Here is a 26013-nt window from a genome sequence, read left to right as displayed (position 1 = left end):
CCACTGCACTCCAGCCTGGGTGACAGAGTGAGACTCTGTCTCAAAAAAAAAAAAAAAAAAAAGAAAAAGAAACGAAAATACTGTGTTATCACAGCAGGGAGTAGGAGAAAAAGCAAATGCCAAGATCAGTAGGATGAGGACTTTGAGGGGCACTGAGAAGAACTTGGGGCAGACGACACTACATAGGCCCTACAGCGACAAGCAGGGTAATCACACAGAACCGGCTGCCAGGGAACCCTGAGATGGGGCCAGTCCCACAAACTCTGCCAGGAAAGCTGTTTGGCCTCCTGGTCCTCCAGCACTGCATCTGTGTGACACGGAGCACAAATCACTGTGGCTCATCTGCTGACAACCCTCCATCACTGTAACGCCTCTAGGCCAGCTGCCCTTCCTGTCTGCCTTTCCTCTCTGACACCACATTCAGCTCACTTTCTTGCATGTGGAACTCAGAAATGTTTGTTTGTTTGTTTATCATTCTTTTAAAGTTGGGGATTCACTCCATCACCCAGGCTGGAGCACAACAGCACAATCATAGCTCCCTGCAGCCTCCAACTTCTGGGCTCAAGTGATCCTCCTGCCTCAGCCTCCCAAGTAGCTGGAACTACAGGCACGCACCGCCGCACTCAACTAATCATTTAAAACTTTTTTGTAGGCCGGGCACGGTGGCTCACGCATGTAATCCCAGCAGTTTGGGAGGCCGAGGCAGGCGGATCACAAGCTCAGGAGATCGAAACCATCCTGGCTAACACAGTGAAACCCTGTCTCTCCTAAAAATACAAAAAAAAAAAAAAGTTCACTGGGCATGGTGGCAGGCGCCTATAGTCCCAGTTATTCAGGAGGCTGAGGCAGGAGAATGGCATGAGCCCAGGAGTTGGAGGTTGCAGTCAGCCGAGATCATGCCACTGCACTCCAGCCTGGGTGACAGAGCAAGATTCTATCTCAAAAAACAAAAACAAAAATAAAACAAAACAAAACAAAAAAACTTTTTTATAGAGATGGGATCTCACTATGTTGCCCAGGCTGGTCTCAAACTCCTAGCTGCAAGTGATTCTCCTACATGGGCCTTCCACAGCACTGGAATTAGAGGTGTGAACCACCATGCCTGGCCCCTCTGCCATTCTGCCGTACACAGAAGGCAAAGCCTCAACCCTGGGTGGGTCTCCTCCAGCCCAAACTCTTGTCTTGAGTGTTGCTAGGGACCCTCATTGCAGGGAAGATGGGCCCTGATCACCACCCACAAGTGGTTCCCGACTCTGTGCCGTGATTAAGGCAATGCCAGTAGTCACAGTGAGTGTTTCACAGTTTAGCCACTCTCCTAAACCTCTGATCTTCCTTCTGCCTTTTTCTCGCAGCACATGACCACATCTTCCATTGCACAGAGAAAGCAGGGGCCATCTCCCACGAACCCGCTCATCTTCAGGGTTGCAAACTCAAACTGAAGAAACATCTCCACGCTCCCCTTCTTCCCCCCTGTTTCACTAGAGGAGCCCTGACTTATCCTAAGGCAGTTCCTGCACCTGTACTCAGATTCCATCCTCTGTCTTTGCAGGTAATTTGCTGCACTGTTTATCGATAATCCTTTAACTCTCTTGTTTATTCAACCTTTCCCTCTCAAATGAGTCTTTCCTTTCCCTCTCAAACTGGGCTTCCAACATGCATGAGCTCTTGAATTAAAAAACAAAGCAGCAGGCCAGGTGCAGTGGCTCACGCCTGTAATCCCAGCACTTTGGGAGGCCGAGACGGGTGAATCATGAGGTCAGGAGTTTGAGACCAGCCTGGCCAACATGGTGAAACCCCGTCTCTACTAAAAATACAAAAAATTAGCTGGGTGTGGTGGTGGGCGCCTGTAATCCCATCTATTCAGGAGGCTGAGGCAGGAGAATTGCTTGAACCCGGGAGGCAGAGGTTGCAGTAAGCTGAGATCGTGCTACTACACTCCAGCTTAGGTGAAAATGTGTGACTCCGTCTCAAACAAAAAAACAAAACAAAAAAATCAAGAACTCAATCCCGTTTTCAATAGCTGCAAAGAATATAAAAAGCAAAACACAGCAGATTAATCTCATGTTTGCCAACATCTAGTCTCTTGCCCTTTATGGGACCTTCATCTCCCATTGATTCCTGCAGCAAATTGTCTTTTCCAAAGACAAGCACATTAGTATAAATCTCATCCCCTACAATCTTCCTGCATGTCATGTTGACCCTCCTCCACTGAGGGATGGGGTCATTGGAACTGAGGGAATATCTGTAGTTGTCTCGGCCAGTGGAATGTGATGGCAGTGTTGCTGCCTGACCTTCTGGTTAGGTCATAACAGGCAATATGGCGTGTGTATGTGTCTGTCTCAGTCTCTCTCTCCATGCATCTTAGGAGCCTGGAGCCAACACATATGAAGGATGGTGTCCTCAAAGCCATCATGCTGGGAAGACCAGGAGGAGAGGAACCATAGATACAGAGAGAGAAATGCCCATGAAATCCTCACTGTTCCAGTCCAGCTGTTTAAATCTTTCAGGGTATCATGACTATCAATTCATCCTGGATTTTCTTTACTTTCCTTTTTTTTTTTTTTTTTTTTGAGATAGTCTCCCTCTGTCTAACCCAGACTGGAGTGCAGTGACACCATCATAGGTCACTGTAGCCTCAAATTCCTGGCCTCAAGCCATCTTCCCACCTCAACCTCCTTAGTAGCTGTGACTATAGACATGTGACACCATGCCCAGTTAAATTGTTATTATTATTATTTTTTGTACAGACAGGGTCTTGCTATGTCATCCCAGGCTGGTCTTAATTTCCTAGCCTCTAGCGATTCTCAGCTCTCGGCTTCCTAAAGTTCTAGGATTACAGGCATGGGCCACTGTACCCAACCCTCTTCCTCATCTCCTTTCTAGCTTTTGGTGGCGGCCATCAGTCTTTGGGGTTCCTTGGCTCAGAGCTACATCACCCTAATTTCTGACTCTGTTATCACATAGAGTTCTCCTCGTATGTCTGTGTCTCCCCCTCTCTTTATCACAGCACGAGTCACACTGGATTAGGGCCAATCCTACTGACTTCATGTTACCTAGATTACGTCTGCAGAGTCTCTATGCCCCAATAAGGCCACGTCCACAAGCACCAGGGGTAAGGACTTCAACATGTCTTTTGCAGGACACAATTAAACCCATAATACACTATTTCCTATCTGAATTCCTGGTGTACAGGAGAGATAACAAAATGATTACTGTTATTTTAAACCATTTACTATTGGGCTATTTGCTACATAGCTAGAACTGGAATATTGACCAACCTCCTCAAGCTCATCTCATTCCTCACTTGTCTGGTTCTCAAGAATTCCTGCCTGCCTCCTCCCCTTCTGCCTGGGCATAGATCTCTTCCTATCTTAACAGCTTTACTAGAGTTTCTCGTGATAGCCTGGTTCTGGCTGGGCATGGTGGCTCATACTTGTAATCCCAGCACTTTGGGACGCAAGGCAGGTGGATCACTTGAGCTCAGGAGTTTGAGACCAGCCTGGGCAACAGGGAGAAACCCCGTCTCAACTAAAAATACAAAAATTAGCCAGGCATGGTGGTGCATGCCTGCGGTCCCAGCTACTCAGGAGGCTGAGGCAGGAGAATAGCTTGAACCCGGAAGGCGGAGATTGCAGTGAGCCGAGATTGTGCCACTGCACTCCAGCCTGGGTGGCAGAGCGAGACTCTATCTTTAAAAAATAAATAATCCTGGTTCTTTAGGTAGTTTGAGTACCTTTAGAGCTCCCGCCAGTCACACAGAGCAAACCCCAAACCTGCCCAGGTGTTCTCAGACTCCGGCCATCCACCCCAACTGGTCTCTATGTCTCCCCAGTAATTTTCCTTTGATAACTTTCCAAAAAGAGCCCCAAATTTCCCATCACCATTTAAGCCCAAAGAAAGGGCTGATTTTCTGGGTGGGCAAAAAAAGGAGAACTTGATGTGTGTCAACAAGAGCGAAAACATTTTTTTCTTAAATGATAGCTTTTCACCGAAATCTGCACATTCCTTTGGCCTCTTACATCTGTAGAATGGACATTTGTAATTTCCCTACGTGGTTATTCCTGTAGGAGGGCTGGAATCTGAATGTGCCCCCAAAAGTTTAGAAAAAGAAAAGTCTAAAAGCAAGCTTAGAAAAATATGTGGTTTTAGTTCTTTCCATCTCTGTCACAAGGAGGAAGCACAAAGCTGTATTTCTAAACTTGAATACTTTAAAATTTATACAGTTGTCCAATGCACAATGCATTCCCCTGTTAGATTTTCAAAAGGGAAGGGAATTCATTAGAAAATAGTGAAACAGGTACCATTTTATTTTCTGTAAGGCAGATACTGGTTGCATATGGGTCTCCAGTTGAAGAAGCTACCATCCATGACATTCTGCATATCTACAGACAGCAGCTTCAAGGATGAGAGTCAAAACTGGCAAGGGGCCGGGCACAGTGGTTCACGCCTGTAATCCCAGCACTTTTGGAGGCTGAGGCGGGCAGATCACGCGGTCAAGAGATAGAGACCATTCTGGCCAACAACCCCGTCTCTACCAAAAATACAAAAATTAGCTGGCCCACTGCAATCTCTGCCTTCCGGTTTCAAGCTATTCTCCTGCCTCAGCCTCCTGAGTAGCTGGGACCACAGGCATGCACCACCATGCCTGGCTAATTTTTGGTAGGCATCTGTAATCCCAGCTACTCGGGAGGCTGAGGCAGGAGAATAGCTTGAACCTGGGAGGCAGAGTTTGCAATGAGCCAAGATCACGCCACTGCACTCCAGCCTGGTGACAGAGCGAGACTGTCTCAAACAAAAAAAAAAAGAAGAAAAAAATTGGCAAATCTATCCATGAAATTTCCATTTAACTTTCTTGTCCCAAAACTAATTGTTTTTAAAACTTTATTATTATTATTATTATTTTTGCAACAAGGTCTTGGTCTGTTGCCCAGACTGCAGTGCAATGGTGCAATCATAGCTCCCTGCAGCCTCAACCACCTGAGCTTCAAGCAATCCTCCCACTTCAGCCTCCTGAGTAGCTGGGACTACAAGTGCGCACCACTACACCCAGCTAATTCTTTAAAGCTTTTGTAGAGGCAAGAGTCTCACTATGTTGCCCAGACTGGTCTCAAACTCCTGGGCTCAAGCAAAGTGCTGGGATTATAGGCAATGTGCCACTATGCTCCACCCTAACTGGTTTAAGTAAGAGCTTCCACAATAATGATGGTCACTGGCATGAGCAGTTTTCTTGCTGAGCTAGGCTGGTATATAATACTTAGAAAATGATGTTCAAGGGCAAATGTTTCCAGTCAGGGGGAGCCCCAGCAGAAACCATCCAGGCTGAGAAAATCATGAAGAGATGTCAGAGGTGTTTTACGCATGAATCCAGGTTCCTCCGTGGGTCCTGAAGCTGAGGAATGGGTAGCCTTATTCTGCAGGCTTTTATTGTATTGTATGTTATGTTATGTTATGTTATGTTATGTTATGTTATGTTATGTTATGTTATGTTATTTTTTGAAATGGAGTTTCGCTCTTGTCACCCAGGCCAGAATGCAGTGGCGTGATCTCAGCTCACTGCAACCTCCGCCTCCCAGGTTCCAGTGATTCTCCTGCCTCAGCCTCCCACATAGCTGGGATTACAGGCACTTGCCACTACAGCTGGCAGCCAGCTGGCACCCAAGCGTCATGCTGCAAAATGCATAGGAAAGACAGCATGGGCACCAGAAAGACCCTACCCATCTCAAGTGGCTTCTCTGAACCCAGTCTCTGCATTGCTTGGCCTGGTACATCATTTTTCCTCTGGTCATTCTGGCTCTCCAGTGCTTTGCCTTACACACTCCAGCCCTGATTTCTTCCTGCTCATGGCATCTCCTGCTTTGAGTGATAATCCAAACTCTTCCCATTGTCCACTTCCCTGGCCCTGGAAGCATCCACAGTTCCAGGCACAAACAGCATTGGTCCCACAGCACCACAGGCAACTGACAGACGGACAGCTCCATCTCTGCCCTTGGCATCTTTGTAAGAGAAGAGGAGGCCGGGCGCGGTGGCTCAAGCCTGTAATCCCAGCACTTTGGGAGGCCGAGACGGGCGGATCACGAGGTCAGGAGATCGAGACCATCCTGGCTAACACAGTGAAACCCCGTCTCTACTAAAAATACAAAAACTTAGCCGGGTGAGGTGGCGGGCGCCTGTAGTCCCAGCTACTCGGGAGGCTGAGGCAGGAGAATGGCGTGAACCCGGGAGGCGGAGCTTGCAGTGAGCTGAGATCTGGCCACTGCACTCCAGCCTGGGTGACAGAGCGAGACTCCGTCTCAAAAAAAAAAAAAAAAAAAAGAGAAGAGGAAATAAAACAATGACATTTCGGCAAGGCGCGGTGGCTCATGCCTGTAATCTCAGCACTCTGAGAAGCCGAGGCAGGCGGATCACCTGAGGTCAGGAGTTCGAGACCAGCCTGGGCAACATGGTGAAACTCCGTCTCTACTAAAAATACAAAAATTAGCCAGGCGTGGTGGCAGGTGCCTGTAATCCCAGCTACCCAGGAGGCTGAGGCAGGAGAATCACTGGAACCTAGCAGGCAGAGGCTGCAGTGAGCCAAGATCGCGCCACTGCACTCCAGCCTGGGTGACAGAGCGAGACTCCTTCTCAAAAACAAACACAAACAAACAAACAAACAACAGTGACATTTCTCAGACGAGCCCATTTCCAATGGGCCAAAAGATGGGAAATCATAGATAGATAACTTGGGCATGCCCAACAGGTTGCAAATACCCGAAGGGTTCACCAGACATGTGACTAATTTCCTGTAGAAGCCCTGAAAATATAAGAAATTGCAGTGGAGGTCCTGGAAGGATGAGCACATCACGGTGTCTATGGCTCTTTCACAGACATCTATCCAACTGCTGGATCCAGGGCTGAAGGGAGCAACTCAGGACCCTTACAGCTGTTTCTTGTGATTTGATATTCAACTGGCCTAGAGCCAGGTGTGGTGGTGGCTCACGCCTGTAATCCCAGCACTTTGGGAGGCCGAGGTGGGACGATCACCTGAGGTCAAGAGTTCAAGACCAGCCTGGCCAACATGGCGAAACCCTGTCTTTACTAAAAATACAAAAATTAGTCGGCGTGATGGTGCGTGCCTGTAATCCCAGCTACTCAGGAGGCTGAGGCAGGAGAACTGCTTGAACGTATGAGGTGGAGGTTGCAGTGAGCCGAGATCAAGCCACTGCATTCCAACATGGGAGACAGAGCGAGATTCCGTCTCAAAACCAAACAAATGGCCAGGCGTGGTGGCTCATACCTGTAATCCCAGCACTTTGGGAGGCCGAGGTGGGTGATTCACTTGAGGTCAAGAGTTCGAGACCAGCCTGGCCAACATAGTAAAACCCTGTCTGTATTAAAAATACAAAAAATTAGCTGTGCTTGGTGGCGGGCACCTGTAATCCCACTTGTGTTTGGTGGCAGGCACCTGTAATTCCAGCTACTTGGGAGGCTGAGACTGGAGAATCGCTTGAACTCGGGAGGCAGAGGTTGCAGTGAGCCGAGATCGAGCCACTACACTCCAGCCTGGGCAACAAGAGTGAAACTCCATCTCAAAAAACCAACCAACCAAACAACAACAACAACAACAAAAGGAAAGTGCTATTCAAACATGCCTACATGGCCAGGAAACAAACAGTTGTGCCCTAAATAGAATAGGGGCAGGTTGAGTCCCCTCCCTTTTTCTGTAGAAATAGCAGAAAATGACAACAAGCACATCAGGATGTCATCTTCTAGGGCCTTGCCCCAGAAACCCAGAGCCATAAATCACCCACATCACTAAAGTCCCAACTGGAGAGGATGGTGTAAATTCAGGTTCACATTTATAGAGAATCAAATTATTGCCTTATTCCCAAGGAGATGAACGAGAGTGACAGGCTTTTTGGAGTTGTAAAAATAGATGGATGCTTCCTATAAAATAACTCACAGATGCCTACAATAATTTACAATAGATCTGGCAGGCTGGGAGCAGGCAAGTGAAATTCCAAACAGAATACCACACTATTTTCCAGTGGTAGAGTGAATGGTTTGGCTATTATGATAATACATTTCAGCAGAGCAAATATATCTCCCCTTAATAGAAATACATTAGACACCATTTATAAAAATATCAACATTGCAGTTCTATTTCTTGAACTATAACTTCGACATAAATATAACACAATTTATGGATGAGGAAATCCAATTTCATGCTGTTTCAAACACATTTTTGTTTATTACATAACTACAGTTCTCTATATATGAGATAGTGTAGTACATGAAATACATGTACGAGCATGGTTCCTATCTGCATGTCTACATAAAGATTATGAACATAATTATTGCAGATGGAATTGTTTTATGATATGCATTATATACAAGCAACATCCTTAGCACCTACCATATGACTACATCACTGTGTATCTGCAATATTGTCATAGTTATCCAGATGGTGGAAGAATAAAGTTCTCTGGATGAATAAATATTCAAGCAAGAGGTTGCAAGCCACATAGAACTCGAGTTATGTAGATTTGGGTTGAGTTCTGGCTGTTCTATTTATTAGCTGTAAGACCTTGGACAAGTTGACTTCTGTCAATCCCAGTAGTATCTGTAAAATGGGTTCAATAATCAAAAATGCACAGAAATCTCACGAGCACTGAATAATGTAATGTTTATAAAGTGCTTACTACAGTGTCTGGCGTACTGTTAATGCCAATCAACAGTAGGTATTACTTTTTTCTTTTTTGTTTTTAGAGACAAAGTCTCAGTTTGTCACCCAAGCTGGAGTGTAGTGTTATGATTAGAGCTCACTGCAGATTCAAACTCATGGGCTCAGGCCATCCTCCTACCTCAGCCTCTTGAGTAGCTGTGACTACAGGGGCACACCACCATGGCTGGGTAACTTCTTTATGTTTTGTAGAGACGGGGCTCCCTATTTTGCCCAGGCTGGTTTTGAACTCCTGGGCTCAAGTGATTCTCCTGTCTTGGCCTCCCAAAGCACTGCGATTACAGGTGTGAACCACTGTGCCTGGCCAGGTATTACTTTTAAGTGCTCCTTCGTCCCGTTTAATGTAATAACATTTGTGTGAACTCATTCTCAAAACTGGTACCTGCCAGCTTGCCTTCGTAAGCTAAGTACTCTGAATACAGACTAACCATGGTGCAAAAAGTGCTTCTCAATGAAAACTACAAAGAAGATCAGTCTATGGTTTCCCCTCATTGTGGCTTCTCTTTCCTTCTCCCAGCAGTCCATTCTGTTCTCTGCTACCTCCACACACTAATGATAGTGCTGGTGCTCCTTGACACTCACTTCCTACGCTAGCTTTTTAAGGGCTCTGTATTGACCCTTATGTGGGCTATGTGTCCTCTCTGGCTCAGTTTTGGTATGCAAAGATTTAGTTTAACTTTGACAACCAATAGGACAATTTGGGGGAGGGAGGGTGGAGGATTTTTTTTTTTTTCTTATGTCTGGAAGTTCTTGGATTTTTCCCCAATGCTGTAGCAATAACAATAATCACTGAGTTTCCAGCTGGATTCATGAGACCAGCCACAGTGATGGTGGACTGGGACAAATTAACACACAAAACAAATCCATGTTAAGCAGAAGTCCAGATTGGCAGCTTCTCTGGGAGTATGGGTTGTTGGACATTGTAGAACTGAAGGCCCAAGAGAGTGCTGGGTAGAATCAACCTAAAAGTGGAGTGTTTGGTGCATGTGGCTGTGACTACACAGCAATGCCTAAAGAATGCTCAAATTTTGGTCAACTGAGTTTAGTCAATTGACTTGTAACCTCAGTAGAAAAGAAAAAACAAAAATGAACTTAATTGTTCAATGCCATAGAACAGCTCTAACAGTCTCTATCAAGGAGGTGATATAACCACACAGAGAAAGTTATGTCAAATAATTTTAAAGACATTAGTTGTACATCTATAATGGAATATATCCTAGGGACAAAACAAACCATAAAGAAATATTAAACCTCATTCAATCAACTTGTTAGTGTTCTTATTTTGAAACTATTATTTATATATTGTAGGATAAGTCAAATAAGAAATGATGTCAATAAGAACCAAGACTTTCAGTGAAAAGTAAATATAAAATATAAGAAGTAAAAATCTGATAATTACAAATTTGAACAGAAGAGATTAGTATGAAATAATGATTTACCTTTCTCTTTCTAAAAAAAAAATCAGTATTATCTAGTTTTGTTCATGGAAAAGGCTTAGATACAACAGCAACCTGGTAGCAATGAGCACCCTCACTGACAAGACTTCAATCTCTAAATACCATTTTCCATTGGAAGGGACTGGGATTCTTCAGAGAAATGGCTAATTCCAGGTCTAGGACAGTAAATAACAAGATAAGACAGGAACTTCTTGTTGTGCCAGAAAGCAAGGATGTTCTACAAAGTGGCTGCTTAAGCCTTTTTGCAATCTTTTATTTTTGACTTTTAGGATTTATTACACATAATCTGCATAAGATTCCTTCATCAGTTACAGGCATTATGAGTATTTTTCCCTGCATGTGGCTTGGCTATTCATTTTTTAATACTTTGTTTAGATGAGCTGAAAGTTACATTTCGATTAAGTCAAATTTATCATTTTTTCTTTGTTAGTGTTTTTTTTTAATGTGTTCAGTCCAAAAAAGTAGTGCCCACAGCAAGATACTCTCTTGTTTTCAGCAGGGCCTTTTATGATCACAGACCTAAATGTAAAAGATAGAACCCTAAGGCTTGTGGAAGAAAATACATAAGATAATGAACAGACAAGCCACAGACAGTAGAAAAATATTCACATAGTACACATCTCTGAAAAAGTAATAGTACTCAGAATACATACCATAGACCCCTGGAAATCAACAACAAAATGAAAAGACATGATGTTTAAAAATGGACAAAAGGAGATACACAAATTAACTATAAGCTCAAAAAAGGTGCTCATCCTCCTTCAAGGAAGTGTAAATTAAAACCATACTGAAGTACCCCTTCAAAGGGTAAAGAGGAGGCCAGGTGTGGTGGCTCATACCTGCTATTGCAGCACTTTTGGAGGCTGAGGAAGGCAGATCACTTGAGGCCAAAAGTTCGAGACCGGCCTGGCTAACATGGTGAAATCCCGTGTCTACTAAAAATAGAAAAATTAGCCTTGGTGTGGTGGTGTGCGCCAATAGTCTCAGCTACTCAGAAGGCTGAGGCAGGAGAATCGCTTGAACCCAGGAGGCAGAGGTTGCAGTGAGCCAAGATCACACCACGGCACTCTAGCCTGGGCAACAGAGTGACTTTGTTTCAAAAGGAAAAAAGAAAAAAAAGCAGGTAGAGAGGAGAAACGAGGAAGACAGCTTCATTAATGGGTACAAACATACAGTCTGATAAAAGAAACAAGACCTAGTGTTTGATAGGTCAGTAGGGTGACTATTGTACACCATTATCTTTTATATATTTCAAAATAGCTAGAAGAGAATGAATGTTTTTAGAATAAAGTCAAATATTTGTGATGATAAATATCCCAATTACACTGACTTGATCTTTACAAATTATATGAACATATTGAATTATCACATGTACCCCCAAAATATGTACATCTATTATGTATCGATAAAAATAAATAAATAAAAGTATCCTTTCGGTGTGTCATGCAATAAAAAAAAAAAACCCTGCTAGGTTTGTTAAAATAAATTCTGACAATACCAAATATTGCCATAGAGGTGGAACAGTGGAAAATGGCACATTTTGGATACCTGATTGACAGTTTCTTTAAAAGTTGAACACAGATCCTCTAGATATTCCAGCTATTCAAATCCTAGGTATTTACCCAAGCGAAATCTAAACATATGTTCATAAAAGACTTGTATATGAATGCTCGTACCAGTCCCAAATTGGAAACAATCCTACTATTCCTCAGTAGGACAATGAATAAAAAAATTGTCATATATTGACTCAAAGGAATATTTCTCAGTAAACAACGAAGACTGAGTTGCTGATAGATACACACAACAGCAACCTGGAAAATCTCACAAACATTCCTTTAGTTGAAAGAAGTCAGATATAATAGAGACTATAAGGTGTGATTCCATTTATGTGACGTTCTGGAACAGACAAAACTAATCTATGGTGATAAAAATCAGGGCCAGGTGCAATGGCTCACGCCTGTAATCCCAGCACTTTGGGAGGTTGAGGAGGGTGGATCACCTGAGGTCAGGAGTTCACGACTAGCCTGGCCAACATGGTGAAACCCCACCTATACTAAAATACAAAAATTAGCCGGGTGTGGTGGCAGGCGCCTGTAGTCCCAGCTAATTGGGAGGGTGAGGCAGGACAATTGCTTGAACCTGGGATGCAGAGGTTGCAATGAGCCAAGATCGTGCCACTGCACTCCAGCCTGGGTGAGTGAGACTCCGTCTCAAAAAAAGAAAAAAAAAAATCAGAAAGTGCTTGCTGGGGTGGGGAGGAGGAAAGAACTGATAGGAAAAAGGGACTCTCTCAGGCAACAGAAATGTCCAACGTCAGGTTTTCAGAGGTGATTATAGGGGTGTATATTCATCAGACTGTGAAATTCATCAGACTGAAGACTGGCAATCTGTACATTGGATTGCATTAAATTATGCTTTAATAAAAGTAAATATGGAGTAGGCAAAAAATGAATAATGACAATGGCTTTAGACACATAAAATATGTATTTTAAAAAAAGCCTTGAGTCCATATTATTGAGGAAAAAAAAAGAAAACCTCATTGGTCATCTTAGGAGGTTGCTATGACACCAACTCATTATTCTAAAGATGTTTAAATAAAAAGAAGAAATCAAGCATTTATCCTGCTTTTCTGGTTTGAACTGTATTTCAGAATATACAAATAGTTGAAGAGGAAAAGTTATTTTTAATAGAAGAATTACAGCTTATAAATGCAGAATGAGTGTAGAATCTAAAAATCACCATTCTGTAGGCCCTAATGAATTAATGAGTGTAGGCAGTGATCATTGGTAGTTGCTAAAACCATTAATTAGGTGAAAGATTGATGGGGAGCTTTATAATGAATCAATTAGGCTGACAACACCTGAACCTGCTGTTGAATCCTAACAGTGAGATACAGTGAGATAACCAGACCCCATGTATCTCCCGATGTCATGCACTAGGAAATTCATAGCAGAGCCTGAAGTGTTCCTGCCAAAAAGAAAGAAAGGAAAAAATAAAGGAAGAAGTAATCAACCTTGTAGATCTAATTACAGCTTAGAAAAAAAAAAAAGAAGAAGATTAAAGGAACAAGTTAAAGACATCAAGAAAAATCAGTCTGCTAAATCTAGATTGTGTGAAATTGTACAGGACAAATGACTTGGTTTCTTTGACAAATGAATGACATGAAATTAACAAAGGTGAGAAGAAATGTTGCAGATTGAAAGATACTTTAGAGACAGACCAGCCAAATGCAATGTGTAGACCTTGTTGGGATTCTTATTTGAGTAAGTCGACTATCAAAACAAATTTTTTTGAGAAAAAATAACCGAGTTTTGAGAAATATTTTGGAGAAAACATGGACTGGGTAATGGATTTTCCAAAGTATAATTTTATGTCGAGACTATGTTTTTAAAGAGTCTTTATGTGTTGGCAATGCACTCTAAAGTATTTATAGATGGAATGAGACGATGTCTGGGGATTTGCTTTTAAAAAGTCAATGAGCAGTAACTGAAAAAAACAGCAAAATGTTAATATTTGTTAAAGCTGAATGATCAGTACATTTGGATTCATTATACTGTGCTATCTTTGTGTACGTTTCAAGTTTTCCATCAAAAATGCTGAATTAAAATAAAAGAAATTAGCATAACACGTAATGACTGAATTCTTCATTTTCCAGTTTGTTTTGAAGGGAAAAAAACAGTGAGACAAAATAATCTAAACCTCTCATCCACTCAGGGGAGAATTTCCAGCCTGTATAAAATTTAGCATTACAGAATTTTAAAAACTCTAAGAAGGAGGCCGTTTTTTGTTTGTTTGTTTGTTTTGAAATGGAGTCTCGCTTTGTTTTCCAGAGTGCGGAGGCGCAATCTCGGCTCACTGCAACCTCTGCCTCCCAGGTTCAAGCAATTGTCCTGCCTCAGCCTCTCGAGCAGCTGGGACTACAGGCACGTGCCACCACGCCTGGCTAATTTTTTGTATTTTTTTTTTTTTTTAGTAGGGACGGGGTTTCACCATGTTAGCCAGGATGGTCTCCACCTCCTGACCTCGTGATCCGCCCGCCTAGGCCTCCCAAAGTGCTGGGATTACAGGCGTGAGCCACCATGCCTGGCCAGGAGGAACTTTTATTCTACAACTGACTTCATGGTCCTGGACATCGTTTGGAAGGTCTCTTGAGGAAGGGTTCTTTGGTGTGGTGTGTGTGAGTGTGTGCATGCGTGTTCATGCACGTGCATGTTATAGCCTTCTACATAGATTAGCCTGTTACTCTTAAGAGGACGGCAATACATTTTAATAAAGATAGCAAAATGGCCCTGCTATCTAATGCCAGAGAATCTGTTTAATCTTTCCCCTTTTTCCATGTCCAATAAAACTTCGTTCTGTACTGAGGCTGAGTAAGTTGTGTAACAGTGAAAGCTGGAAGAAAAAGGTGCCACTGCAGAGACAACCTTACAGGTAAGCAGCTCATCAGCTGCAGCTCTAGGGAGGGGCAATGGGAGCCTCACTATCTCTTCCTGGCAGGTGACATAGAGGCAAACAGGTGGCTGGGTGCGGTGGCTCACACCTGTAATCCCAGCACTTTGGGAGGTCGAGGCGGGCAGATCATGAGGTCAGGAAATTGAGACCATCCTGGCTAACATGGTGAAACCCCGTGAAAAGATGTGAAAGTTGTAAACATTTTGAAAACCTAAGTTTCTTTTCCCCAGAATTATTTTGGGAGGGGGGGAAAAAAAAGATGATAGGCTTCAATTTTTTAAAATCCTACTTTCCTAATTTATTTTATTTTATTTTTTATTTCCATAGGTTAGTGGGGAACAGGGGGTGTTTGGTTACCTGAGTAAGTTCTTTAGTGGTGATTTGTGAGATTTTGGTGCACCCATCACCCAAGCACTATACATTGCACCCTATTTTTAGTCTTTTTTCCCTCACTCCCTTCCCACCCTTTCCCCTCGGGGGGAAGGCCATTGTGTTATTCTTACTCCTTTGCATCCTCACAGCTTAGCTCTCACTTATGAGCAAGAACACACGATGTTTGGTTTTCCATTCCTAAGTTACTTCACTTAGAATAATAGTCTCCAATCTCATTCATGTTGCTGCAAATGCCATTAATTCATTCCTTTTTATGGCTAAGTAGTATTCCATTGAATATATACACTACAGTACAGATACAGATTCTTTTTTTTTTTTTTTTTTTGAGACAGAGTCTTGCTCTATCACCAGACTGGAGTGCAGTGGCACGATCTTGGCTCCCTGCAACCTCTGCCTCCTGGGTTCAAGACAGTCCCCTTCCTCAGCCTCCCGAGTAGCTGGGTGTACAGGTGCACGTCACCATGTACAGCTATTTCTTTTTTTATTTTTATTTTTGTATTTTTAGTAGAGACAGTGTTTCACCATGTTGGCCAGGATGGTATTGATCTCCTGACCTCACGATCTGCTTGCCTTGGCCTCCCAAAGTGCTGGGATTACAGGTATGAGGCACCGCGCCCAGCCATCACAGATTCTCTATCCACTCTTTGATTGATGGGCATTTGGGTTGGTTCCACATTTTTGCAATTACGAACTGTGCTGCTACAAACGTGTGTGCAAGTATCTTTTTTGTATAATGACTTCTTTTCCTCTGGGTAGATAACAGTAGTGGGATTGCTGGATCAAATGGTAGTTCTACTTTTAGTTCTTTAAGGAATCTCCACCCCGTTTTTCATAGTGGTTGTTGTAGTTTACATTCCCACCAGGTATAACGCATATGGCCACTACCTGCTGTAACTTACACGCTCAAACCATAGCAGGAATCCCTATGTCCTTGCTCCTCTAAGTCAGCTCGCACCCTAAGCACTGTGACCTTGCAGACTCCAGGGCAGAATGGAGAACAGCCAACACTTGTTCTGGTACCCCTCTGCCAAATCCCACTCTTGGCCAGAGTCTCTTCCCAGTCTTGTGTTCCCTTGACATCTCACTGTCAGGTTAGAGAGAACTGCTACTCCTCAAACTCAACATTTCTAAAACGGAACTTACTCATGTCCCCACTGACAAACCTACCCTACCAGAGTCTTCTATTTAGGGGACTGGTCAGTTGGTGGGAAACCTGGGAGGCACCCTTAATAATCCCTTCTCATTCGCTCCTCTCATTCAGTGGACCACCACTGATGTAATTTGTCTCTGTCTCCCCACCCAAATCCCATCTTGAATTGTAATCCAAATTGTAATCCGCACGCAATGAAGGAGGGACCTGGTAAGAGGTGATTGGATCATGGGGGCAGTTTCCCCCAGGCTGTTCTCATGATAGTGAGTGAATTCTCATGAGATCCGACGCTTTAAATGTGGCCGGGCGCAGCGGCTCACGGCTGTAATCCTAGCGCTTTGGGAGGCCAAGGCGGGTGGATCACATGAGGCCAGGAGTTCAAGACCAGCCTGGCCATCATGGTGAAACCCCATCTCTACTAAAAATACAAAAATTAGCCGAGCATGGTAGTGCACATCTGTAATCCCAGTCACTTGGGAGGCTGAGGCATGAGAATCACTTGAGCCCAGGAGACGGAGGTTATAGTGAGCTGAGACTGAGCCATTGCACTCCAGCCTGGACGACACGGCAAGAGACTATGTCTCAATCAAAACAAAACAAAACAAAACAAAACAAAACATAAAAGTGTTTAGCACTTCCTCCCTTGCTTGGTCTCTCTCCTGCCACCATCTAAAACATGCCTTGATTCCCCTTCCCCTTCTACCATGATTATAAGTTTCCTGAGGCCTCCCCAGCTACGTGGAACTGTGAGTCAATAAACTCTTGTTTATAAATTACCCAGTCTCAGGTATGTCTTTAAAACCGTGTAAGAACAGACCAATACAACCACGCTCTGTCCATCATACCTCCTAAAGGGCACCGGTGCATCCAAGTCTATCTCAGGCTTAGTGCTCCCTCCTTGGCTTAATCCCCACACATGCAAATGCCTCCGGGCTGGCCTGGGGTGTCTCAGAAACATGAGATTTATCACATAATCTTTCCACCTTCTCCCAAACCTCCTCCAACAGTGCTCCTTAGAGAACAGCAGCACTATTCCCCACCTGCTCAGCTTGGACTCCCACTTCTCTTCTTCCCCTGCATATACTCAATCTCCAGGTCTTGTCTCTTCTACTTCCTGAATTTGTCCATTCCTCTCCCACTGTCACAACCATATAGGTCAAGCCCCTCCTCACCAGCTTTTCCTGAGTGTACGCAGCTTTATCATCCATTTTCCACATGGCTGTCATAGCTATCTTTTTACTAAAAAGAAAAGTCTAATCCTCTTCTTTTAAATCCCCTCAAGGGTGGTAAGTAATGGGTACTTGAGACTATCTATGTCCTATCTATCTATCTATCTATCTATCTATCTATCTATCTATCTATCTATCTATTATCTATCTATCATTCATCCATCTATCATCTATCAATTTATCTATCATCTATTTATATATCATTTGTCTAATCTATCATCTATATCTATCTTTTATCTATTCATCTATCATCTACATCTATCATCCATTTATCTAATCTGTCATCTATATAATCTATCAAACTATCATCTATTTATCTGTCTATATAATCAGTCTGTCATCTCTATGTATATCTAGCTATTCATCAATCATCTAATCAATCACCTCTATGTATCTAATCTATATCTCATCTATCTATATCATCTATCCATCTATCTGCTATCTCTATTATCAATCTAATCTATCACCTATCAATCTTTCCATACCTATCTATATGTTTAATCTAATCTATCGTCATTCTATCCCTCTATCATTATATCTATCTTTCTATCTATCCATCTATCATCTCTATCATCTATATCTCTATTATCTACTATATCATTAATCTATCATCTATCTCTGTCATCCATCTATCCATCCATCCATCCATCCATCCATCCATCCATCCATCTCTCTCTCTCTCTAATCTATCTGTGTATCTATCATCTCTCTCTCTCTCCCCCCATTCTTACCTACCTACCTACCTATTTATCTACCTAACCTACCTATCTAAAATGTCCACAGTGATCCTTAAGAAAAAGCCAACTTTCTGCTTATCAATCCTCAAAATCTGGGCCCCACCTTGATTGTTGTCGCTGAATCTAAGACATTTTCCTCCCCCTTTCTCTGCTCCAGCCATCCTGAACTCCCAAGGTTCTCAGGACACATTTATCTCTCAGAATTCCAAATCTTTGCAGATGTTTTTCTCTCTGTCTAGAATATTCTTCCTTGCACACCTCCTTCTTTGCTTATCTACATTAAACTCATTTTAAAATTCTTAAATAGCATTTCTGTAGGGAGGTTCCTCCCAACTCCCTAGACTAGGCTATATTCCCTTACTATATTTTCCCATAGCATTGCTCTATCTTGTCTTTGCACACTCATCACAGTGCTATTTGTTTAATGAACAGCATTTCTGTCTGACTATAAATTTCATGGAGATAGAGACTCCATGTATTGACTGTGGTAGCCCCAGTGGAAATGCCTGCTGGGCTACAGAAGGCACTCACCAAGTTTCCATTATAATCAGAAGTATTCAGTTGAACTGTTGGCCTCTCCATGAAAGACCAGTTTGTGAAATCTCAAGTCTCACTCTATACTTGGGCAAGACCAGGAACTTTGCTTTGAACTGTATCACAGATAAACTTGGGCTTTTTTTTTTTTTTTTTTTGAGGCGGTGTCTTGCTCTGTCGCCCAGGCTGGAGTGCAGTGGCGCAATCTCGGCTCACTGCAAGCTCCGCCTCCCGAGTTCCCGCCATTCTCCTGCCTCAGCCTCCCAAGTAGTTGGGACTACAGGCGCCCGCCACCATGCCCGGCTAATTTTTTTTGTCTTTTTTGGTAGAGAAGGGATTTCACCGTGTTAGCCAGGATGGTCTCTATCTCCTGACCTCGTGATCCACCCGCCTCGGCCTCCCAAAGTGCTGGGATTACAGGCATGAGCCACCGTGCCCGGTCCCGTATTAATTTTTTAAACTTCAACTTTTGTTTTAGATTCAGAGGATACACGGGCAAGTTTCTCACATGGGTGTAGTGTGTGATGCTGAGCTTTGGGGGAACCACTGATCCCATCACTCAGGCAGTGAACATAGTACCCAATAGGTAGTTTTTCAACCTGTGGCCGCTGTCTGTCTCCCCACTCTAGTAGTCTCTGGTGTCTGTTGTTCCCATCTTTATGTCCATGGGTACCCAATGTTTAGTTCCCATGTATAAGTGAGAACATGTGGTATTTGGTTTTCTGTTATTGCATTAATTCACTTAGGATAATGGCCTTTCACTATCCATGCTGCTGCAAAGGACACGGTTTCAATCTTTTTTATGGTTGCATAGTATTCTGTGGTGTCTGTGTACCACATTTTCTTTATCCAATCCACTGTTGATAGCACCTGGTTGATTCTATGTCTTTGCCATTGCGAGTATCACTGTGATAAACATATGAATGCAGATGTCTTTTTGGTAGAATGGCTATTATTAACAATTCAAGACCGTGAGCCGTGGCTCATGCCTGTAGTCCCAGCACTTCAGGAGACCGAGGCGGGCAGATCACTTAAGGTCAGAAGTTCGAGACCAGCCTGGGCAAGACAGGGAAATCCTGTCTCTACTAAAAATACAAAAATTAGCTGGGTCTGGTGCGCACCTATAGTCCCAGCTACTCGGGAGGCTGAGGCAGGAGAATCACTTGAACCTGGGAGGCAGAGGTTGCAGCGAGCTGAGATCGTGCCACTGCACTCCAGCCTGGGCGACACAGCAAGACTCTGTCTCAAAAAAAAAAAAACAACACACACACACACACACAAAGTTAAAAAACAACAGATGTTGGCAAGGCTGTAGAAAACAGGAACACTTGTACACTGCTGGTGGGAATGTAAATTACTTTACCACTGTGGAAAACAGTGTAGAGATTTCTCACAAAACTTAGAACTACCATTCAACTCAGCAATCCCATTACTGGATATATACCCAAAATAAATAAATCATTCTTACAAATGTTTTAATAATTCAATGCACCCACACAGGAATTCTACGTTTTATTCAGTCCATGGGATTCATGATAAAGCCAAGACATCCTTTGGTAGTCTGGGGATCTGAAAGTGTGTTTCCCTTGTCTTCCTTTAGAAAGAACTTCCCAGCAAGATGCAACAGTTTTGGGTGCCATGTTTTTATGTAAGAGAACAGAAGAAGAGAACGCCTTTTCTTCGTAAATGGACTGATATATTGGAGAAAGACTTTACGTCATTTAAAAGTAACCTATCTTTTCTTCTGTCCTTGGAGAATTTTTTTTTCTCTCTTAACATTTAGACGCGTTACTATAATACGCTTTGTTAATAGTTTCTGATTACTATTACTCAGAGCAAGATGAAACCTTCCAATTTCCATCTCATTTATTTTTTTCAATTCTGGCTTTTTTAAACGTCCTTTTCTGTATTGATTGTTTTGGTCACAGGCAAGCTGCCTTTCACGCAGGCCAGAGCCCTAGAGTCAACTGTTATTTTTGTTCAGGGTAAGACTTTCTATTCTTGTGTTCTTGTAACAGATCTTTACTTACTGAGGATGGAATTAAAAAGTAACAAAAAATTTCAAAGATAGAAAGATCACAGATTGACCCATTTCTTGGATTAAAAAAAATCAAGAAAATAGCGTTCTCACATTAAAACTTTTCCATTGAATGAAAGTATAGGGTTTTGGGTCATTACTTATAGGTAAGCTTGTATATGTAAATGTATGTATGTACACTACATGAAAATTATATATACGCACGTATATATATTTACATAAAGCCCTGCTTCTTTATTCAGGTGGTGGGGATGGATTTCTTAAGAACGCATTTCTTATGCAACTCATTTGAGCTCTAAGCAGTACAAAATAGCACAAAATGAAAGGAGAAGTAGTATTGTCTCTGAAGCGCCTTGTGTATATTATTCCATTTGAAAAAGGGAGCTCTGTCATCAGGAACCCTGTAGTCACCTGGTCGAGGCACCTGTACATGAAGTTAAAAAGGTAGTAGATGCTGGTGCCTACAGGGCTCTGGCTGTGTAGGCTGGAGTAAGAAGAAAGGACTCACTCTGGGCCAGTGTGGTCATGGAGGGACACCTGGAGAAGGGACTAGAAAGAGGTGGATTCTCCCTTAGGCTCCTTTCTACTAAAAGGCCATGCATGTGCCAGGAAGTTGGCTAAACCTAGGGGTAGACCAGTAGCTCTCCAACAAGGGCACGTAACTGTTACCTGGTGGGGTGGGAGGGCTTGGTAAACACAGGGAGCTGGACTCCCTGCCACTCTGGAGTTTCTGGTTCAGTAGGTCTGGGATGAGGCCCAAGAATTTTCACTTCTAACAAGTTCCCAGGTGAGGTGAATGCTGATTGGAAACATGAGAACCAGAGAATTCTGTGTAGACTCGGAACCCAGGCCTTTGCCTTTCTGCAACCAACAGCACCCAATCCCACTTTAAGAACTGGCAGAAAACCAAGGCTTATGTCAAGATCAGCTTGCAGCCTGCAGGATGATGTGGTTTATGGAAAGTTAAGAGGCAAAATTATTCCCCCATCTCCAGCTGCTGGAGATGCCTGGAAGTACTATAAGAGGCAGGTAATTACACTCTAGGGTGACATCTATGACCCTGAGGCAACTGACACTTTAATAAAGACCCACCCTGAGCAGCAGGGGAGCTGAATTGTCATGCAGGAGACAAAGCCAGGGAGAAATTGCCTGGGGGCAGACTGGGCTCTGCAGGGACCGTTCATTCCAGCCCATCAACAAGGAGTAAAGAATCCCCAAACTGCTTTCCACAACGGCTGAAAGAACTTAAAACAGAATTACCATTTGACCCAGTAATCTCATTTACTACTGGTTATAGAACCAAAAGATATAAATCATTCTACCATAAAGATACATGCACACGTATGTTCATTGCAGCACTATTCACAATAGTGAAGACATGGAATCAACTTAAATGCCCATCAATGGCAGACTGGGTAAAGAGAGTGTTGTACATGTACGCAGTGGAATACTGTACAGCTGTAAGAAGAAGGAGATCATGGATGAAGCTGGAGGCCATTATCCTAACTGAATTAACGCAGGAACATCCAACCAAATACCGCATGTTTTCACGTATAAGCGGGAGCTGAACATTGAGCACATATCGTCACAAAGAAGGGAACCACAGACACTGGGGCCTTCTTGAGGGCAGAGGGTGGGAGGAAGGTGAGGATCAAACAACTACCTATCAGGTACTATGCTTATTACCTGGGTAATAATCTGTGCACCAATCTGTGCTCATTGAGGTGTCAATTACCAATACAGGTAATACACAATTCACCTATATAATAAACCTGCACATGAACCCCTGAACCTAAAATGAAAGTTAAAAGAAGAAACATAAAAAATAAAATAGACCAAGCATAGTGGCTCAAGCTTGTAATCCCAGCACTTTGGGAGGCCGACGTGGGTGGATCACAAGGTCAGGAGATTGAGACCATTCTGGCTACCACAGTGAAATCCCGTCTCTACTAAAAATACAAAAACAAAATTAGCCAGGCATGGTGGCAGGCGCCTGTAGTCCCAGCTACTCAGGAGGCTGAGGCGGGAGAATGGCGTGAACCCAGGAGGTGGAGCTTGCAGTGAGCCAAGATCGTGCCACTACACTAGCCTGGGGAACAAAGCAAGACCCCTTCTCAAAAAATTAATTAATTAATTAATTAAATTAAATAAAGGCCAGGCATGGGGACTCATGCCTGTAATCCCAGCACTTTGGGAGGCCGAGGCAGGAAGATCACCTGAGGTCAGGAGTTCAAGACCAGTCTGGCCAACATGGTGAAATCCCATCTCTACTAAAAATATAAAAAATAGCCAGGTGCAGTGGCACCTGCCTGTAATCCCAGCTACTTGGGAGGCTGAGGCAGGAGAATAACTTGAATCTGGGAGATGGAGGCTGCGGTGAGCCGAGATCATGCCACTGCACTCCACCCTGGGCAACAAAGCGAGACTTCATCTCAAATAAAATAAAATAAATAAATAAATAACAAAAAATAGGGAGTGAAGGGAGAATGTACGTGATCCCACAATCTGGTGGTACAGGGGCGTTGGTGGACAGGACTGTGCTGCTGGGGAAGAACCCAGGACCTCCCTCCTTGCTTCAGGGATCAGAGACAGCCATACAGTCCTGCCTGCTAAGCAGTTCCCACCATCACCACCAAGCCTGCAGAGCCTCACACTCAGACCTTTCCTGCCAGGTCACTGCAAAACAAAATGAATCATTTCTGGAGATCTAATGTACAGCATGGTGGCCACAGTTAATGATACGGTATTGTAGACTTTTAATTTCCTAAGAGGATAGATCTTAAATTAGATCTTCTCACCAGCCCCCACACACAGTGGTAATTAGATGGAGGTAATGGATGTGTCAATTAGCATGATTTTGGTGCTCATTTCACAATGTATATGTATATCCAAACCTCACCTGTACACCTTAAACATGTAGTTTTTTGTTGTTTTGTTTTTTTTTTTTGTTGTTGTTGTTGTTGTTTTTGTATGAGACAGAGTCTTGCTCTGTCACCTGGGCTGGAGTGCAATGGCATAATCATGGCTCACTGAAGCCTTGAACTCCTGGGCTCAAGCGATCTTCTTGCTTCAGCCTCCTGAGTAGCTGGGACTACAGGTTCACACAACCACACCTGGCTAATTTTTTATCTTTTGTAGAGTTGGTGGTTTTGTTATGTCACCCAGGCTGGTTTTGAACTCCTGGGCTCAAATGACCCTGCTGACTTGGTTTCCCAAGTCACTGGGATTATACGTGTGAGCTAATTTTTTATTTTTTGTAGAGACTGTGTCTCGCTATTTTGCCCAGCCTGATTTGAACTCCTGGGCTCATGTGATCCTCCTGACTCGGCTTCCCAAGTCACTGGGATTATAGGTGTGAGCCACCAAAATCTGTATATGTCAATAACATCTCAATAAAACTGTTAAAAATAAATCTGCGGGTGTAAAAACTAAACCACAAATGCCTTTGTTAGAGAGACGGGGTCTCTCTTGCTCTGTTGCCCAGGCTGGAGTGCAGTGGTGCCATCATAGCTCACTGCAGCCTCGAACTCCTGGGCTCAAGCCATCCTCCTACCTCACTCTCCAGAGTAGCTGGGACACAGACATGCACCACCATGCTTGGCTAATTTTTCATTTTTTGTAGAGACAGGGTCTTGCTCTGCTGCCTAGGCTTGTCTTGAATGCCTGGCCTTAAGTGATCCTACCACCGTGGCCTCCTAAAGTGTTGGGATTACGGGCATAAGCCACTGTGCCTGGCCTAAAAGTATTAATTTAAGGAGATCATTTAAGAAACATTTAAGAAGAGAACAAAACTGAATGGGAGTGGGAACCACCCTCTCCAGCTAATGCCCAGAGTGGGTTGCCATGGCATGAAATCTATCAGCCAACATTTAAAGAGGGGAAAGCCTAGGTTTCCCTACCTAAGGAGGGGTGACAATGCAGCTCATGCATCTCCCAGGGACAGAGCGGAGTAAACGAATCTGTCATTCATTAGCTGTAAGAAGCTTTAAATACACCCCACAGATGATCAAGCAGCTCTGCTCACAAACATGGACACACCAAGAGGAAGGGACACCATGTCACAAACCTTGATTCCTAGTTCAATATTTTCTCCTCCGTACACATCCATGCCAGGATCCAGAAGACCGATTTCACCGAAGAACTTCCTGTTGACCACAAACGAGCAGCCTATCATGGCTGGGGTCCTGCGGGAGGGAGAAAGAAAGGAAGCTCATTGAGGTGTTGGCACCAGAAGCCCTTCCATTGGTACCGTCCTAGCATATACTGGGTTCCAGCCTAGCAAATCAAGTCACTTCCCTCAATTCCCACACCTCCTCTCTCTGTAAGGTTATCTTTTTTTTTTTTTTTTTTTTGAAGTCGGAGTTTGTTCTTGTTGCCCAGGCTGGAGTGCAGTGGTACGATCTTGGCAGACGGCAACCTCTGCCTCCCGGGTTCAAGCGACTCTCCTGCCTCAACCTCCTGAGTAGCTGGGATTACAGGCATGTGCCACCATACCCGGCTAATTTTGTATTTTTAGTAGAGATGGGGTTTCTCCATGTTGATTAGGCTGGTCTCGAACTCCCCACCTCAGGTGATCCACCTGCCTCAGCCTCCCAGAGTGCTGGGATTACAGGCTTGAGTCACCGAGTAGGGATAATGCGGCTCACTCGTAGATGGTGTAAGGGTTGGTCTCATGTATCCATGGCGTCTGCACACATAGGAAGTGGTCCCTGCTGCACTCTGTTGACAGTTGAGTGATAGGATGGGGATCCTTGTGCAGTCTCAAAGAAGCTTGGAGGTGGGAAGCAAGATGCATCACTCCCCACCCCAGGAGAAAGAGAATGAGCAAGCTAGGAGTGCAACGGGAAACTGGAGAGGAGGAGATTGCAAACAAGGGCTCCAATCTCCATGTTATGGTGGGAGAAAGTGGACCAGGGTGGCGTCTTTAGAAAAGGGCGAAGACTCAGGGAGGAAACACATCCTAGTCCCTAGAGGTATCCATCAGAAATGGCAAGGAGACCACCCCAGCCCGCAGAGAGGAGGTCTCAGCAGGAGAGACAGAGAGCATCTGTAGAGTAACCATGAAGTAGGGACAAAGGATTCTTTTATTTTCATATAAATTCATCCCCTTGGTTGTTTCTTCCTGGGAAGGCTAAAGGCACAAGTTGACCTATTGAAAATTAGAGACAAGAATCATGTGAGGCAACCTGTCAGAACAACTATTATTAAAAAGTAAAAAAGGCCGGGCGCAGTGGCTCACGCCTGTAATCCCAGCAGTTTGGGAGGCCAAGACGGGTGGATCACGAGGTCAGGAGATCGAGACCA

General features: G+C 43.7%; 1 protein-coding gene across 1 annotated transcript in view; it reads right to left on the bottom strand.

Moving 5' to 3' along the window:
• Window positions 1-26013, bottom strand: part of WBSCR17 (Williams-Beuren syndrome chromosome region 17) — a 699332-nt gene that overhangs the window by 136720 nt on the left and 536599 nt on the right. Inside the window, exon 6 of the mRNA XM_011992872.1 lies at window positions 24776-24893. Within this exon, the coding sequence (XP_011848262.1) occupies window positions 24776-24893 (118 nt within the window). The remainder of the gene's footprint in view (window positions 1-24775; window positions 24894-26013) is intronic.

The sequence above is a fragment of the Mandrillus leucophaeus genome, unplaced genomic scaffold (assembly GCF_000951045.1).
Source record: "Mandrillus leucophaeus isolate KB7577 unplaced genomic scaffold, Mleu.le_1.0 Scaffold42, whole genome shotgun sequence".
Classification (NCBI taxonomy): domain Eukaryota; kingdom Metazoa; phylum Chordata; class Mammalia; order Primates; family Cercopithecidae; genus Mandrillus; species Mandrillus leucophaeus.
The sequence above is the reverse complement of the archived record's forward strand: the minus strand, read 5'-3'. Positions and strand labels throughout refer to the sequence as shown.